Consider the following 16,879-nt stretch of genomic DNA (forward strand, 5'->3'; position numbering starts at 1 on the left):
GTTGTTTTATAAGTTCTGGTGCTTTTGTTTGACGTTATTAAAGATGCCATTTTCCTGCCTTCTTAACAAATGGACGTTAGGTAAATGGCTGTTTTCCTGCTTTGGTGAATAATGGCCAGATGGAAGCCTTCTGTCGTGTCGACGGCCTCTCACTGCCAGCCCAGTGTGTGCTGCGGAAGCTTTGCATAAAGATGGCATCTAATCTACAATTGCGCCTGGATTTGCTAGAGCCCCACGGAGGCTGAACTCATTTTATTCAGAACACCACGGAACGATAACCAAAAAAGGATACCATGAAGGCAACATCTATCATATGCTTCTTTAAAAACCCCATTGTCAGCATCAGTGACAATGGCATTACCGCTCAGTCACTGAGATTAAAAATTAGTCATACGTGGAAAATAGAAACAAGTTTTCAGGGAAAAGGAAGCTTTGGTTCCACTGAATTATGCCTCTTTTTTGCTTGGTAAATAAAGGATGCATATTTTCCAATGATATATATTTTCGAGGTTAGCTATGTCTAGGTGGTCCCAGATTTGGGGTAAGAGCCTTGTTGTCAGTTGACTGACTGGGCAGGTGTCAAAAACACTTTATAGGGCTTCCCTGGTGGCGCAGTGGTTGGGAGTCCGCCTGCCGGTGCGGGGGGCGCGAGTTCGTGCCCCAGTCCGGGGGGATCCTGTGTGCCGCGGAGCGGCTAGGCCCGTGGGCCGTGGCCGCTGGGCCTGTGCGTCCGGAGCCTGTGCTCCGCGGCGGGAGGGGCCGCGGCGGTGGGAGGCCCGCGTACCACGAAGAAAAAAAAACAAAACACTTTATAACTTATATCCAAAACCGTCTGACAACAAGGTATTCAGTTGTGACATCAGAGTTACCGCCATCCAGAATCTGAATCTTTCTGGATTGGGTCACGAATGAGTCCTTGGAATGACGGGTGTTTTCCTTCTCTTAGGTGTCGCAGCCCATCAGTGAGGCTGAGTGTGCAAAGCGTCACTCGGCTGCCTGCGGCCTCTCACCCCCTTAAACCCTGGTGAAACCGAGCCCTCTGCCTTCCGGGCAGCCACATGCCAGCTGGGGCCCCCGCCCCACCGGGAAGCCCCACCCCCCTGTCCTTAGCCATCCTCCTCCTTGCCTCCTGTGACCTCCAGCACCCCTCCTCGGCCCACTCTCAGCGGGGGCCTTGCTTCCTATGTCATCGACACATAGAAACAGCGCACAGGGAGTGTCCGCACCCTCCCAGCCCCACGTGTGCCCTGCCTGTGTCTGCCATCCCTCTGCCTCCTCCTGTCGCTGTGGTTGGACTGTTCGAACCTCTGTTGAAGGCTCTCAGCCCTCCCCTGACCCCACAAGCACGTGTCCCACCAGTTCTCTGCCCCCCGCCCCCTGCCAAGCAGAACTCCCCAGACGTGTGTCCACTTCCCGTCCTCTGGCTCACTTTTGATCCCCGTTAAGGCAGCCTTCTGTCCCCACACCCCACTGAGATGGCCCCCAGCAAGGTCTCCAACACCCACCACCACCTTCCCTGGCCTTATCCCGCTGACCATCAGCAATGTGGGATGATGCCTCATTCACGGGTGCTCCTCAGACCGTGTCCGTCCCCAGGTTTCTGGGGGGCATCTGGCCCAGCTGCTCCTCCTCTTCCTGGCACTGCCATGAACTGCCAAGCTGTCTGCCCATGACTGCCCCACCACACGTGGCCCTGCCTGCAGCCCGCTCCCCACCTGGCCTCACCTGGCCTCCACTCCTCCAGAGCCCAGGGTGGTCCTTCGGCAGCAGGATTTTCTGCAGAAGGTCGTGGGGAGGCCTCAGTGGGGGAGAACATGCAAGTGCCTTCAGCCGTCTGCCAGGGATCAGACCAGTAAACACCACGCTCTGGGGAGCCCTGGGCATCCTCACCTCGCACTGTTCAAAGGATAAAGCTAGTTCCCCAAAGTGGCCAGAAAAATGTCCATGGAGCCAGGCCACGATGCCAAACTTACAAGGACAATAATTTGTACCCACCCCCTTTCCTTGGACCTCATTCCCGAAAAGTGCCGTTTCCCCAGAAGCCACCGTCCTTGCTTGGAGACAGACCTCTCCCTCCCTCCCCACGTGCACCTCTGCGTCCAGGAGGGGCGAGAGCACAGACGTGGCTTGGGAAGGGCCAGAGTGTGGTGGGTATTCAGGGCCCACAGAGCCCCTCCCACCAGGGCCCTGGGCTGGGCGCCCTGAAGGAGACTCTTCTAAGGCACTCTCTCTGCTCCCAGGTGGCTTTTCCAGGTGCCCTCTGCAGCCAATGCTCTCAGTGGCTCTTTTTTTTTTTTTTTTTTCCCAAATGACTCTCAACTTGCCTTCAAATAAGAATAAATATGTGTGTCTGTTCCCCGGGCCTTTGACAGCCCTGAGCTGGCCCCATGACTTGGGTGGGATTGATGGCCCGTCTCACTGAGAAGCCAGGCGCATCTTCTACTAAAGGTGGTTTCCAAATGATGAATGGCTTTCTCACGAACACAGAATTGTTGATTGTATTTACAAACAATTCCTTTTTCACGTTCCGTTGATTCTTCTCCAGCGTCGGTCCCTCAGTGACACCTGCACGGCTGATGCATTGGTGGCTATTACCTCCATTGATTAAGGCTTCCTGTGGTCCCGCAGTGCCTGGTACGCCATTTGTCACAGACAAGCGGCTTGCACACAGCAGTATATCATGCTCCCTTCGGGCTTCACGGTTATTTATTCTTCAATTTATGTTGCGTACCCTGTAAGTACAGGCGCACACCAAAACTCCAAAATCTTAGCATGCCACAACAGTGAGCGAATACAGGAGTAAAGGAATTCTTTGCCAATCCTGTGCCTCCAGAGCCTGACTCCTCTGCCCCTCATTCTGAAAAAATGCAAATGTAAATAAACAGTGTCAGCACTGTCCCTAATTGAGACTTGGGACCAGAGAGAAGGTCGACGGAAGTGCCGCCACTTTTCACCAAGTCATTCAGCATTTAGCACGGAACCAAAAGACCCCAGACCCAAATTCTTCAGCACCTCCTGGGGACGAGGCAGCCGTCAAAATGGCCCAATCCAGGCCAGGTGGGAATTTTCTAGAATCAGCTGCTTTCTCTAGGTTTCTCTGTCCCACCTCCTCCTCCTGATGGCATTTTTGGCTCACCCGGGGCATTCCCCACGGTCAGTCCCTACCAGGAAACGGGCTGTGTGCAGAGAAGGTGCTGGACGCTGCAAGGGTCCTGGCTTCTCTCCGGCCACTGGGTCTTGGGCAAGCCGGTGACACTCCAGATGGCCAGGCCCTCCTCTGGAACTTGCAGAGGCTCAGAACAGAGCCCAACTTTCCTCCCAACTCGAAAACCTGGGTGTTCACGTTCGCATCGATAGCCTATCTGGCTCATAGTTGCAAAGTGTCGATCAGTATAAAAGTGTAAGTCAGAGCCCATCGGCACTTACCGTGTACTGCCGTAGAGAGAAATTTATCTTCTCACAGTGCGGGAGGCTAAGTCCAGGATCAAGGTGCCAGCTTATTCAGCTCCTTGTAAAGACTCTCTTCCTGGTTTGCAGATGGACACCTTCTCACTTAGCCACTCCTCACGTGGCTAAGACAGCAAACTCTGGTGTCTCTCTTTCTTTTTTTTTGGCCATGCCACTCAGCTTGTGGGATCTTAGTTCCCTGACGAGGGGTCGAACCCAGGCCCCCGGCAGTGAAAGCAGGGAGTCCTAACCACTGGACTGCCAGGGAATTCCCTGGTGTCTTTTTCTCTTACAAGGACACTAATTGCATCATGGGGTCCCCACCCTCATGACCTCATCTAACCCTCATCACCGCCCAAAAGCCCCACCTCCAAATCCTATCACATTGGAGGTTAGGGATTCAACATAGGAATTTGGAAGGTGGAGAAAATTCAGTCCATAACGTAGCTTAACACTAGCTACCTTACCAAATTATCTAATTAGTTCTAATAGGGTTTCTTTTTGGTTGAATTTCTTGGGATTTTAAATTATGCAATCATGTCATTTGCATATAATTTTGTCTTCTTTCCCCTAGTATTTAGTTTCCCTGCATTATTTCCTTAACTAAAAGTTACAAACTACTCCTCCTGTGGGGCTCTCCCAGGGGCCCTCTGAGGATCCCCCCTGCCCAACTGGCCACAACTACATCCTGAGCCCATGCGTGTAGGCCTATGGATGGCTAAAGGAATGGGACTAAGATGACCACTGTGGGTCACTGTGTCCTGCCGATGTTTGGGGCTGGACAGTGACTGTGCAGGTGTGCCCTGGCGTCACGGGCATTTATTTATTTATATATTTTTAATGTCTCTTTTCTTGCTTTTGGAGTTGTTATTGTTGCAGATGGCCAGGGTGGGCCAAGGAGCTTAGTTTACAGGATTTAGCACTGGGGAACTGCTGGATCAGGCGCACACGTTTGGAGAGAAGGAGCCTAGGGCTCTGCACGGAGGGGAGATGGTGAGGACGGACAAGCTGGAACTTTATCGGAACTTGATAAACTAGAGCTACTTATTACTCTGGTGTTCCTGCCCCTACAAACGGTGTGTTCTTAGGTGAGGTGAGCCCCACATGAAATTTGAATGCATTGCAGAGTCACCATAACTAGAGAAATTATGAAAGGACCTGGACTGAGGCACATCGCTGGGGCAACCCTGCAGGGAGAGCAGGTTACGGAAAGAGTCCAATTCTGGAAGCAGGCTGGTCCTGGAGGCAAGTCAGGTAAGATGATACTGGAAGCAGGTTGTGGAGGTGGGTTCTGGAGGAGGATTCTGGGGTGTGGGCTCCAGAGGAAGGTTCTGGAAGCGGGTTCTGGAGGTGTGACAATGGACGGCCGACCATGGCACCTCACTGGGGCCAGGCCGGAGCCTGGGTACCCGCGCAGAGACAGGAAAGCGGACCTTAAGAGCTGCACGGGCGCTCGCGCCAGCAAAACCGTTAACCCCATTGCGGATGTTTTCGGACTAGCCCCGCGGAGGCCCCCCAGCCGGTGCGGGTGAAACCCGCGCAGCCCGGGGCCCTGCGCGGCGCAGTGTTTTTCCCTTATCCGCCGGCCGGCGGTTGCCAGGGGCGACCGCATTCCCCCGGGGCTCCGCGGGCGCGGGAGGGCGGGGCCTGGCCGCGGACCCACCTCCCTCGCACCCTGGTTGGCCAAGGCTGCTGTCCGTCGGAGTCTCCGCTGCCGCCGATTGGGCAGCGGAAAGTTTCGCACGCTCGGCGCCCAGCGCCCCGCCCCTCCAGCCGACTGGGCCACCCCTCCCACCCCCTCCGGGAGAGGGCAGTGCGGGATCCCGTGCGCCTGGGGTTCCTGCGCCAGCGTTGGCTTCCAGGCGGGCGCGGCCCGAACGGCGGGCGGCAATGGTCCCTGAGGGGAGGCCGGACGGTGCGGGCGCCGGCGAGGAGAGCGCCCGGCTGCAGGCGGCGGGCAGCGTCCGCAAGGTGGGAGTGCCCCAGGGCGGGGGGCGCCGGGAGGTGGGGTGCCAGACCCGACGTGCTCCTGTCGCCATCTGACTCCAGCGGGCGCGGGACTGCCGGGTCGGCGCTGGCTTCTCCCGTCCGAGCGCGCCGCTAGACTCCGGGGCGAACCCCGCATCTCGCTCGCCCCTAGAGGCAAGGTGGGCTTATCGCTGGGGAAACTGGGGCCCGGTGCGGAGCCAGAGCCCAGCTGTCTGCCTTTGCTGGGCTCCTCTCTAGCCCGTTTGGGGACCCCTCCTGTGTCGACCAGGAAAAGGTGGGAGCGCAAGTCCACCTCTTGGTTTTCTCCAACGCTTCAGGACCCCCTTCTGTGACAGGTGTTGGGCTCTGGTCAGTGACAGCCCGTGGCCCTAGTGTTTGTTCCCGGTGCCCATCATTCCTCCTTTTCTAGCTTTGCCCTCTCTCTCCTAGGGCTGTTCAGCTTTGCCCTGGGCACCCAGCTCTGTGTTTAATGAAACTTTTAGCCACAGGTGGCTGAAGCCTCGTGGGTACAGGAAATGGCTGGAGGATTGCCCAGCTAGGTGGTTTGTTCCTCCTCACCTACCCGCACCTCTGCCCCCTCCTGAAATCCCTGACCCCACGCGCTGTGGACTGTGGACCATTTCCAGGACGACTGGGGAAGCTCTGGAAGGGAGGGGGTGTGGAGACATTCGAGTCTGTGCCTGGGAAGGAGAGGGTGCTCTGGCTGCCTCCCTCTGCAGCCCGGGAGCCCAGTTGTCCCCAGATGGTCAGCAAGAGGTTGCCCCAGTGTTTATGCCAGGCCTTGGGCATCCATGTCCCCAAGGGTTTTCAGTCAGGTGCCACCAAGCATAGGTGGCACCTGCACCCACAAGGGTGTGAGGCCTGGCCCTGCTGACCATCTTGCTGATTGTTCCCAGGCCTATGCTGGCATAGTTGCCCCCACGCGTAGCCAGTTCTGGACACTGCCCATGCCATTTCCTCCTGGGCTTCTGGGGGATCTGCTAGACCCATGCCATCAGGGCCATTGCAGGGAGGGTGTGAGGGGTTGCCCCTCTTCTCCGTCGGAGTGGAGGTTCTTCCACAGGTGGGCAAGCTGGCACATCCCTTTACCACCTAGTGCGGAAATGGGGGTGAGTGTGGCTCTCAGCCCGCCCAGCACTGCGGACTGGGCCGTAGGCACACCTCCCATCCAGGTCACACAGCCAACCTGCCTTCTGGAGGGAGCGTTAGGGTCACAAGGCCATGGGGGTGCTGGCTGCGGAGCTCAGAGGGGACCCTGGCTCAGAGGCCGTGGTCTCCCGCCTCCAACACATCTCTCCGGGAGCACTTGACATTGGAGACAAACGAACTGTGTTGATGGGGACAGCCCTGCGGGGCTGGAGGTCTCTGCCCGGCACGTGGACCACCCCTCCCCAGGCAGACAGCTGTGCTGCTCACCCAGAACACTTAGAACCTGCTGGAGCTTTGCAGTTGGACCTTCAGAGGGATAGGGATGTAGCTTCGGCTGTGGCCTGCCCCTCTGTCCCCAAATTCTCAGGCCTCCTGGAGGGGAGACTGCTCACATCCTCTCCTCATTCCCTTTTGCACCAAGTGGGTATGGGAGGCACCACGGAGAAGAGGCGCAGGCCAGTGGGAAGACAGACACTCAACAAGCAGAGCGGAGAGAGGAGAGCCGTGTTTTGTCTTGTTCCATCCTGGTGCCACCCTGACACCAGCCCCCTTCCCATCTACAGATGAGGGCCTGCCCAGGGTCCCACAGCAGGGAGTCCTCCAAGTTGATTGCTCTTTCTCCCATTGTTCAATGTGGACAAGTCCCCTCTCCCCAGTTACCTTGAAGCCTTCTATCAAGTCCCAGAAGAATGCCTCCTCCTGCAGGAAGTCTTCCCTGATTGATCTCTCCTGAGAATACTGGAGTGTGGAGGAGATGTTGGGCCATAATCCAAGATGGCTATGCACCAGGAGCCTTGTCTGTGCAAGGGCGTGAGACCTTCTTTAGGGTGCCCCCTGTACAGGGCTGGGACAAACTAGAGCCCCCAGAAGGTGGGAAACTGCCCTGTGTGTGACAGTGGGGGCATGCTTCCTCAGATTTGCGGAAGACAGTGGCCATTGTAGGGAGGCCAGCGTCAGCCCCGCATGAATAAAACTTCCCCTGTCTGTGCCATCAGGGCAGGGTCCTGGGAGGCACTGTGTTCTCGTCCCTGCTCCGTTCTGGGACCAGGTGATCACCTGAGCCTGAGAGGACGTTGCCCAAGGAAGTACGTTCTGAGAAATCCTTCCCAACTCTTGGGCTGGTGACTGACCCAGACGGGAGGTCCTTAAATGGCCAGGAGGAGGTGTGGCAGCTGCGGCTGCACCAGTCCCACTGGGGCCCTGAAGCCCCTCCCCTCACCAGAGGAAGCCTCTCACCCTCGAAACCTGCCGCAGGGCTCCCTGCTTGGGGCCCAGGACGTGGGCAGGCTGGCAGGTGGCCCATATGCAGTACAGAACCCGCGCAGAGGCACTTCGGATGGTGGCCGTTGGGAGGCCTGGCCTGCTGCCTGTGAGCAGAGGGACCCTGGGCCTGTGGTTTGGGACGGAGCCCGGCAATGTTCAGCGTGGCCCAGGGGAGCCTCCTGTTAGCGCCCCAGCGGGAGCCGGCTGGGCATCCCCTCCAATTAAACGTGTGTGGCCTGGCATAATTGTGTGGGTGGGATGGGTCGTGGGCGTTACAGAAGGAATTCAAAAGGGCAGGAGGATGTGTGGTGAGTAATTGGCCATCTCCCGGTGGGAGCTCCAGGCTGGGCTGCTGAGACCCAGAGCCACACCGGACAGGCCCAGATTCTTCCCGGGGCCCCAGTCCCAGCCACATCCCCCCCTGCCATGTCCTTGCTGGCCCGGCCCCCGTAACCTGTGGCCTCTCGGCAGGGCTGTGACCTCCTGGCAAATTCGCAGCACGGCTGCCTGCAGAGCCGCAGGGCCCAGATCCACCAGCAGATCAACAGGGAGCTGAGGATGCGGACGGGCGCCGAGAACCTGTACAGGTGCGTGCTGGCTGCCTGGGACACCTGCCGCCGGCCGACCCGTGGGAAAACAGTGCCGTGTTCCCCGAGGCCCCTGCGAGGCAGGTGCATCCCGGGGGCAGGGCAGTGACCCAGGTGGGTGCCTGGTCTTGTGGTCCACATGTGATTCCGTGACCGTGGCTTCCCATTCAGGCTCCTGAGAGGCAGGGCTGGGCCTCCCACTGGGGTCTGGGGCAGTCATGCCGCTCAGCTGAGACCCTCACAGGTGACTCAGGCCCCCACCTTGGTGGCCCAAACTGGCAAGGGTAGGCTCAGGGCCAGCCGAGTTCTGTTCCGTGCGGGACTGGAGCAGGGCTTGAGGGGATGTCCCCACCGCTGTGCAGTGTGGGAGCCTTTGAGATGCACATGGTGACCAGCAGCTGTGTGCTGACCTTCACACACGCCAGTTCTACTGGTGATGGCCCGAGGCCCAGGGAGGAGGCCTGGCCTGCTTGAGTGCAGACTGCCAGTGAGTGCAGAACCAGCCCCAGGGCGGGGCTCGGCTGGGCTTGGGCCACTCCTTTTCCTTAGCAGCCCTGGCCCCCTGTCCCTCCCATCTGTAGGGCCAGCCCTGCCTTCCTGGACCTGTGGCCCCACTGGCAGGCACAGAGAGGGTCTGATCCCCGCCCCTCCAGGGAAGTTGGCTTCCATTCGCTGTGGAGGGCAGGCTGAGCTGTGTCCTGGGGGCGCGAGAGGTGGTGGAGGACACTTATGCCCTGGAAGCTCAGGGACCAAGGAGACGTGCTTGGGCCAGAGTCACGACATACCCGCGTGGACAGGAGTCTGCGTGAACCACGGGGCCTTGCAGAGAAGGGGGAGGTCATCTAGCAGGCCCTGGACCCCACTGCTGCCCCCCAAGGGGGCTGGGCCCCTCAGCACATCACTGTGGGAGTGGGCTCCAGAGCTCAGGCTGGGGCAGGGGCTGCAGCGAAGCCCAGGGGCGTGGGCCCGCCTGCAGGGCTAGGGCTTCACCTCAGCCTGGCCTCCCCTAGAGCCACCAGCAATGCCCGGGTGAGGGAGACTGTGGCCCTGGAGCTGAGCTACGTCAACTCCAGCCTGCAGCTGCTGAAGGAGGAGTTGGAGGGGCTCGATGGCAACGTGGATGCCGACCAGCCCCAGAGGTGTGTGCACGCGTGTGCAAGGACACGGACTGGCCCCAGATGTGCGTGTGTGCATGTGTGCAATGACGCAGCCTGGCCCCAGAGATGCATGTGTGCAAGGATGCGGAGCGGCCCCAGAGGTGCGTGTGCATGTGTGCGCAGAACAGCACCCACCACGTGTGTGTGTGGGAAGATGTGATCCAGGACAGGGCGTGGTGGGACGTGTGTGGTGTGCAAGGACATGTACCATAATCAGAGGAGAGGCGTGTCCCATGGGGCAGGAGTGGTAGCGGGTGGACTGCGTGGCCACTGGGGACAGCAGAGTCCAGCCTTAGAGCCCAGACTCGATGCTTCTGGTTCTAGCGAAGGTGTCACTGTCCCCATGATCCCCCTGGGGCTGAAGGAGACCAAGCAGCTAGACTGGGCCACGCCCCTGAAGGTGAGTGCTGGCCTGTGCGCCCTGGGCTCTGGGGGTCTTTGGGGCTTCCTGGTCCAGCCATCTCACGAAGGTGAAGGCTCTGAGGCCCAGAGAGGAGAGGGGTCTGCCCTGGAGCCCCTTGGCCTCCCCAGGCTATGGGGGATTTGGATTGGGTGGGCTTTGCAGAAAGGCACGCACCCTGGGATGGGTGTCAGCAGAACTGGAGGCCCCAAGACGGCTGCAGGGTCCTGACTCTCACTCTGAGGGTCCCTCTGGCGGGGGCCACCTCTTCCAGTCAGAGCCTGTGCTGAGAAAACCCACTGGTTCCTGGGTCCTTGTTGGGGCTCGTGAGCCCGGCTGCTCTGGCTAGCTCGCCACTCCGGCCAGGCCGGCAGAAAGGTGCCTCGCCTCTCGGCCTCAGTGTCCTTGCCTGTCAAGTGGCAGGTAGCACTTGCCTCGTGGGGTTAATAAGGGAATTCAAGTAGAAACATCACCAAGTCTCCAGGCCCCATATCTGTGGTGGGGGGCACCCATGTCAGTGTGTAGACCAGGGCCTCCCCTCGCTTTGGGTCTTCACCCACGTCGGGCTGGGAGACTTCAGGGAAGCCCAGCGCCTGTCCCTTCGAATCAGGAGCTGATCTCAGGGCACTTTGGAGAGGACAGTGCTTCCTACGAGGCTGAAATCCGGGAGCTGGAGGACCTGCGGCAGGTGGGTGGGTGCCTCCCAGTCCATAGGTGAGAAGACAGAGGCTCGGTGCTGCTGGCCCTTTGGGAATGGCTACTCTGTGCCTGTCCCCACCCCAGGGACCCTGCCTGGGTCTCTCGCCCCAATGCCCTGCACAGTCTCCTGGAGTGGCACACGTGGCCCACAGCAGCCCCCCGGGGGGGCAGGTGTGACCGTGTCTACCCCTAGACCCTGGGGTGCTCTCCTGGGGCTGTGGCATTCAAGGGGATCCCCAGGGCGGTGTGCATGCCATGCGGTGGGCTGGGGCCGTGGGACCCTGCTGACTTCCACCCGGCAGGCCGCGCGGACCCCTAGCCGGAGCGAGGCAGGCCTGGAGCTGCTCACGGCCTACTACAATCAGCTGTGTTTCCAGGAGGCGCGCTTTGTCACTCCTGCCAGGAGCCTGGGGCTGCTGTTCCACTGGTAGGGGCGGGGCGGGGCGGGGCGGGGGGCAGCGGTGCTTCTGAGACCCTGGCTTCTCGTGAGGGCTCTGCCCAGCCTAACCCGACCCTGCAGGTATGACTCGCTGACGGGGGTTCCGGCCCAGCAGCGGGCCCTGGCCTTCGAGAAGGGCAGCGTGCTCTTCAACATCGGCGCCCTCCACACCCAGATCGGGGCTCGCCAGGACCGCTCCTGCCCCGAGGGCACCAGCTGTGCTGTGGAGGCCTTTCAGAGGGCTGCGGGTGAGAGCCGCCCAGGGCTGGCCCCCCAGCTGTGCCTGCGTGGTCCTCGCTTCCAGGCGTGAGGGGCAGAGCCTTCTCTGTGGCCAGAGCTAGGGGCCCAGCACGATGGCCCCCTAGCCCGAGGGGTCACACGCACAGGCCCTCTGTGGGGCGCAGAGGGTGTTCCCCAACCAGGGCCGAGCACACGGGGTGGGGGTGGGGTGGCCCCGCCGTGCCACCCTGAGCCCCCTCCCCTCCGCAGGGGCCTTCAGCCTCCTGAGGGAGAACTTCTCCCACGCACCCAGCCCCGACATGAGCCCCGCCTCACTCTCCATGCTGGAGCAGCTCATGACCGCCCAGGCCCAGGAGTGCGTCTTCGAGGGCCTCTTGCTGCAGGCCCCCGTGGCTCCCCGTGACTGCCTGGCCCAGCTCCACCTGGCTCAGGAGGCCGCCCAGGTGAGGGCGGGGAGCCCGGCCAAGCTGCGGTGTCTCAGTGAGCAGCAGGGCCTGGGTCGAGGGTGCCGGCTGGAGCTTAGAAGCAGAGCCAGGATCTGGGCGGAGGGCGGGTACAGGGCCTCCTGTAGGGCCCCAGAGCCGGCTGTCAACCCCGAAGTCCTGAGTCCCCGCCTCTGGGGCAACACCAATCAGGGCAGGAACCGGGGCCCTGCCCCTGAGCTCAGCCTGGCATGGGGCAGGGCCTATGGGACTTTGGTCGAAGCCAAGCCCCAGGGTGGGGAGAGGTGGGGGCCCAGGCCGCTGGGCTCGCGGGAGGCCCCACCATCCTGCCGTGTGCGCCAGCAGGTGGCGGCCGAGTACCGGCTGGTGCATCAGACCATGGCCCAGCCGCCCGTCCAGGACTACGTGCCCTTCCCCTGGACCACCCTGGTGCACGTGAAGGCCGAGTACTTCCGCGCCCTGGCCCACTACCACGCGGCCCTGGCCCTGTGTGACGGCGCCCGTGAGTGCCCCGCCCCGCATGCCCGTGTGCCGGCAGGGCCCCGCCGGCGCCTCACCGCCCTCTCTGACCCACAGCGGTGGCGGAGGCGGAGCTTCCAGCCCTCGAGCAGATCTTCCTCGGGCTCCCGGCCTCGTCTGAGCCCCGGGGCCCCGCCCTGCCCCAGGAGCAGGAGGACCGCCGGAAGCTGGGTGAGGCGGCTGAGGGAGGGGCGGGGCGCTGGGGCCTCCGCGGGCGTGAATGACCCACTCCACCCTGTCATCCCCAGCCCTGATGCCCCGGCGCTGGCAGGTGGGGTCCCCAGCTCGCCCGGAGCAGGGGCCCCAGCAGTGCGGGCGGCGTCGGGAGGGGGCGGGGGCAGGGGGGACGAGCCACACACGGCAGCAGTTCTTTCGCGGCTCAGACCTGCCGTCGGGCCTTCAGGGTGAGCCCAGAAGCCCTCGCTTGCCCTCCTCTCGCAGCACCTGGTGGTGGGGGAGCTGGGGCCCAGCCTGGAAGGGCCAGGCAGGCAGCGTGTGACAGCTCTGTCCCGTGCAGGCAAGGCCCACCTGAAGCGGGCCATCCTGGGTCAGGAGGAGGCCCTGCGGCTGCATGCCGTGTGCCGGGCCCTGCGCAGGGTGGACCTGCTGCAGGTCGTGCTGGCCCAGGCGCTGCGGCGCTCTCTGGCCAAGTACTCGGAACTCGACCTCGAGGACGACTTCTGTGAGGCCGCCGAGGCCCCTGACGTTCGGCGTGAGCAGCCAGGCCCCTTGGGTGGGTGTGTCCTGGCCCCAGGGGGGCGGGGGGCGGAGGCCTCCTGGCGAGCAACAGCCATTTGCCACAGAGCTATGGGCCCTGGAAGGAGGAGCGGGGCACTTGGCGGGGGAGCCGTGACGGCAGCTCCACGCCCCCATCTCCCTGCACCTGGGACCACCAAGAACCACCCCCCGGGGCTCCTCCTGCTGGTGGCCCACAGAGGGGCCGGTGTGCACGGGCTGCATTCGGGTCACCCACTCCGCTCTGGCCGAGCCGCACCCGGCTGCTTCCCAGGGTTCTGGGGCCGAGAGCCTTGGGCTCAGCCACGCCCTCCCTCCCCCTTCTCCCTTTCAGCTAAGACGCAGCGGAGGCCGGAGGGCAGGGCGCCCAGCTTCTCCCGGGTGAAGGTGGCTGACATCTTCCATCGTCTGGTGAGCACGCCTCCCAGGCCACCCCCACCTCGGCTCTGCCCTGCGTTCTCAGGCAGGCCTTTGATGGCGGCCCAAACCTGCCCGGCCCCCTTGCAGACCCTGCTGGTTTCTGTCCCCAAATGTGGAGATCGGGGCGAGGGTGCTCCAGGCCGGGGCTCCCCCGAGGGCGGCAGCCCAGCCAGGCCTCTGACCTCTGACCTCTGGCCGCCCCCAGGGGCCCCTGTCCGTGTTCTCAGCCAGGAACCGCTGGCGGCTGGCAGGGCCCATCCACGTGGCCCGAGGAGAGGGCGGCTTCGGCTTCACGCTGCGGGGCGACTCGCCCGTCCTCATCGCGGCTGTCGTTCCAGGGGGCCGGGCCGCGGTAAGGGGCCCCGCCCCGGGGCTGACTGCGGGAAGGGGGAAGATGGGACTGGCCAGAGGTGGAGGGGTGCCCGCGGGACTCTCCCCGCCTCCCTGCAGGCGGCTGGCCTGAAGGAGGGTGACTACATCGTGTCAGTGAACGGGCAGCCGTGCAGGTGGTGGAAGCATGCAGATGTGGTAGCCCAGCTGAAGGGCGTGGGCGACGAGGGCGTGAGCCTGCAGGTGCTGACGCTGCTGCCCGGTGCCGAGCCGCCTGGCTCGGTGAGCCCCGGGGCCCTGGGGGGGTGGTCCCTAACTCCTTGTCCCGCCCCGGCCCTGGGCCTTCCGCCAAGCCCCCAACATCCGCAGATGCCAGGAGGGCACTCGGGTGACCTTCCAGGCAGCAGCCGCCTATGCTGCGGCCTCCACCTGGTAGCAGCTCCTGCCCTTGACAAGGCCCCAGCCCACCCCTCAGCTGGCCTCCACCCTCCTGGAGGCCCCGGGGCGCCCTGCTGCATGGCCGCCCTCCCAGGAACCCCGCCACGTGCCCCCTGAATACCACCCAGCTCGTCCCTGTCGCACTCACCAGGCTGGCCACAAGCAGGCCAGGCCAGGGTGCCGACCGATACCCATTTCCATCCCGAACACAGGGGGACCGCCGGCCAGCCCTGGGGGCGCTTCTGAGGAGCCAGAAGGAGTGTGGCTGGGAGACACCAGGGCCCGCACAAGCCAGCCCCAGGCCCCTCCTTGGCTGGAACCGCAAGGCCAAGAGGGGCAAGGCTGGAAGGAGGCTGTCCCCAGCCCCACACCCCTGAGCCGGGCTGCCCAGGCCGGCAGTGAGGGGCCAGCTCTCCCCACACCCCAGCCCCAGCACAGGCTCCAGCTGACTGGGAGTGAGGACCCCATGCACGCCTTCCTGACCCCAGAGCACCTTCGGGCCAGTTTGCTGCCCCACCCAGTGCCCAGAGCTGCCCATTAAAGACATTGTGAGATGAGGTGTGTCCGAGCCCAGTGATGTGGGCCAGGTGCTGCCCCCCCCATACGGGAAGTGTCACAGTCGCCTCTGGACCCCGACTCCCAAGTGCCAGGAGGCTGCCCCTGGGCTGCCCTGTCCTCCTGCACCCCGGGTGCCCACTTGAGGGCAGCCTCCCGGGTGGGGGTGTCCGGCTGCCCTTCTTGGATCCTGAAGGAGCCGTCCCCAGAGAGCCAGGCAGGCTGGGGTGGCGTGTTGCCAGCGGGTCCCTGCAGCCCAGATGCCCACTGCCCCCTGTGCTGGGCTCCTGGGGCCCCTCAGCTGAGCTCTCCCCATCCCCGCCCCCAGCATGCCATATCTTGTCCACACCCTCCCTCAGGACTGGCTCCGCCCCAAGCCAAGCTTCTGTTTGGCCCCCAGTGATTCCTTCTGGGCACCCCTCCCGCTGGCCCACCTGGCGCCCAACAGGCTGGAGAAGGCTCAGCTACCTTCCCGCCCTGCCCCTCCCTCCACACAGCAGCCTGGAGTGCCCACAGCACTGCCTCCCATCTGATCGGGGTCCCAGCCAAGGCCAACTACTGCAACACCTTTTACTGTCCCTCCGTGGACAGAACGGGGACCCATCCCTGCTTCCGTCCCTCCTGTTCCCTCATCCTGACCCCTTCTGCGTCGAGGGCCTAGATCTGATCCCAGCCCTGCACCTGCAGTCCAGTCCTTTACCAAGCTGCCAGCCAGGCCCATCTCCCGCCCTCACTTCCCACCAGGCCAAGCTCCACCCGCCCTCACCCTGTCTCCGCCCTCACCCCGCCAGGCCCCACCCCATCCTGCCAGGCTCTGCCCCACCTGTCCTCGCCCTGCAGTCGAGCCTGGGCGTCCGAGGCCCCTGCTCCAGCCTCGGGCAGGTGTCTGCGGGGCCGTTTCATCCTCCTGCACCTGAGCCCAGCACTGAGGGGTGCCCCCAGCCCACTCTAGCCCCCTTGGACTCCTCCCCAGCCCCTTTGGCACTGAACTGGGCTCCTCAGACCGTGAGCCTTCAGTGTTCCCCCCCAGCCATGCATACTGGTGGACGGCCCCCAGAGACCACGGCGGCCACACTCTCCTGGGTCCCGTGGTGGTGTGGCTCAGGATCTGGCCCCCAAAAGAGGAGTGAGAGGTGGGACGGGGTGCCGCCTGCAGCCCTAGGCAGGTTAGGGCTGGGGGGGGGCAGGGGTCCCCGTGGCCACCAGGGGGCAGCCGCTGCCCGCTTAAGTGCAGTGCAGGTTTGGGGAAGGGCGAGCAGCAGACCCAGGAGAGCAAGGAAGCCCCCCTGCAGACCAAGGCCCAGCCACCCCCGTCTCCGGGCGTCATCCCTGTCCCCTCTGTGAGGTCCCCAGGCAGGAGCAACCCTGTGGGGGGGCCAGGCAGCCCTGGCCCCTGCCATCCACCACCTTCTTTAGCATTACTGGGGCAGGGGAGTGAGTGGGCGGGGGGGGGGGGGGGGGGCGGGGGCGGTGAGAGTGTGAGGGAATGGGTAAGTGGGTGTGATGAGGGCATGCAGCTTTCGGAGTGGGATGGCAGGGCTGCGCCACCTGCCGGAGCCTAGGGACAGGGCATCCAGGTGCGTCCCTCCCCGACCCACCTGCCCTCCTGGGAGAATGCCCCTCTCAGCAGAACCGGCCAAGGTCACCTCCGCACTTACTAATTTGATTAATAAAACTGTGCATCAAGGAAGCATTACCCGCTAATCGGGGACGACAGGGCTGGCAGGTCCTGTCCAGGACTCAGCAACTTGCCTGCTTCCAGCAGCCGATCTGGACCCAAGAGGGGCTGGGACTGGGCACGGAGCTGCTACCTGCTTCTCGCCCCAGGCAGGTGGGGAGGGCCCCTTGCCAAGGACCAGACCCTCCCCATGCGGACAGCCGGTGGTGCACGCCCCACCAGGGCCTTCCCAGCCCCTCCCTTGCCCTGCACAAGTGGCCTGCCTCCCGGCCCTCAGGCAAGCCAGGGCCTTTGCTCCCCTGGGCCAGGTGGGGCTGGGCATCGAGGGGAACTCCAGCTTTCCAGGAAGCAGTGAACCCACTTTCCAGATGGGAAAGTAGGTGCTGAGCGT

At 62.9% G+C, this 16,879-nt stretch overlaps 1 protein-coding gene across 1 annotated transcript; it reads left to right on the plus strand.

Moving 5' to 3' along the window:
* Window positions 1–5,337: 5,337 nt before the first annotated feature.
* RHPN1 (rhophilin Rho GTPase binding protein 1) lies at window positions 5,338–14,715 on the plus strand (the record flags this gene model as incomplete). Its single annotated transcript, XM_082858531.1, has 15 exons — window positions 5,338–5,397; window positions 8,320–8,435; window positions 9,446–9,574; window positions 9,917–9,992; window positions 10,603–10,680; window positions 10,994–11,118; window positions 11,212–11,378; window positions 11,620–11,813; window positions 12,159–12,315; window positions 12,390–12,503; window positions 12,850–13,044; window positions 13,402–13,478; window positions 13,693–13,839; window positions 13,938–14,099; window positions 14,468–14,715. 15 exons carry the CDS (start codon window positions 5,338–5,340, stop codon window positions 14,630–14,632), a joined length of 1,962 nt encoding a protein of 653 aa, XP_082714657.1. The 3' UTR covers window positions 14,633–14,715.
* Window positions 14,716–16,879: the final 2,164 nt, after the last annotated feature.

The sequence above is a fragment of the Leucopleurus acutus genome (genome assembly GCF_964270905.1).
Source record: "Leucopleurus acutus genome assembly, chromosome: 17".
NCBI classification, from domain to species: domain Eukaryota; kingdom Metazoa; phylum Chordata; class Mammalia; order Artiodactyla; family Delphinidae; genus Leucopleurus; species Leucopleurus acutus.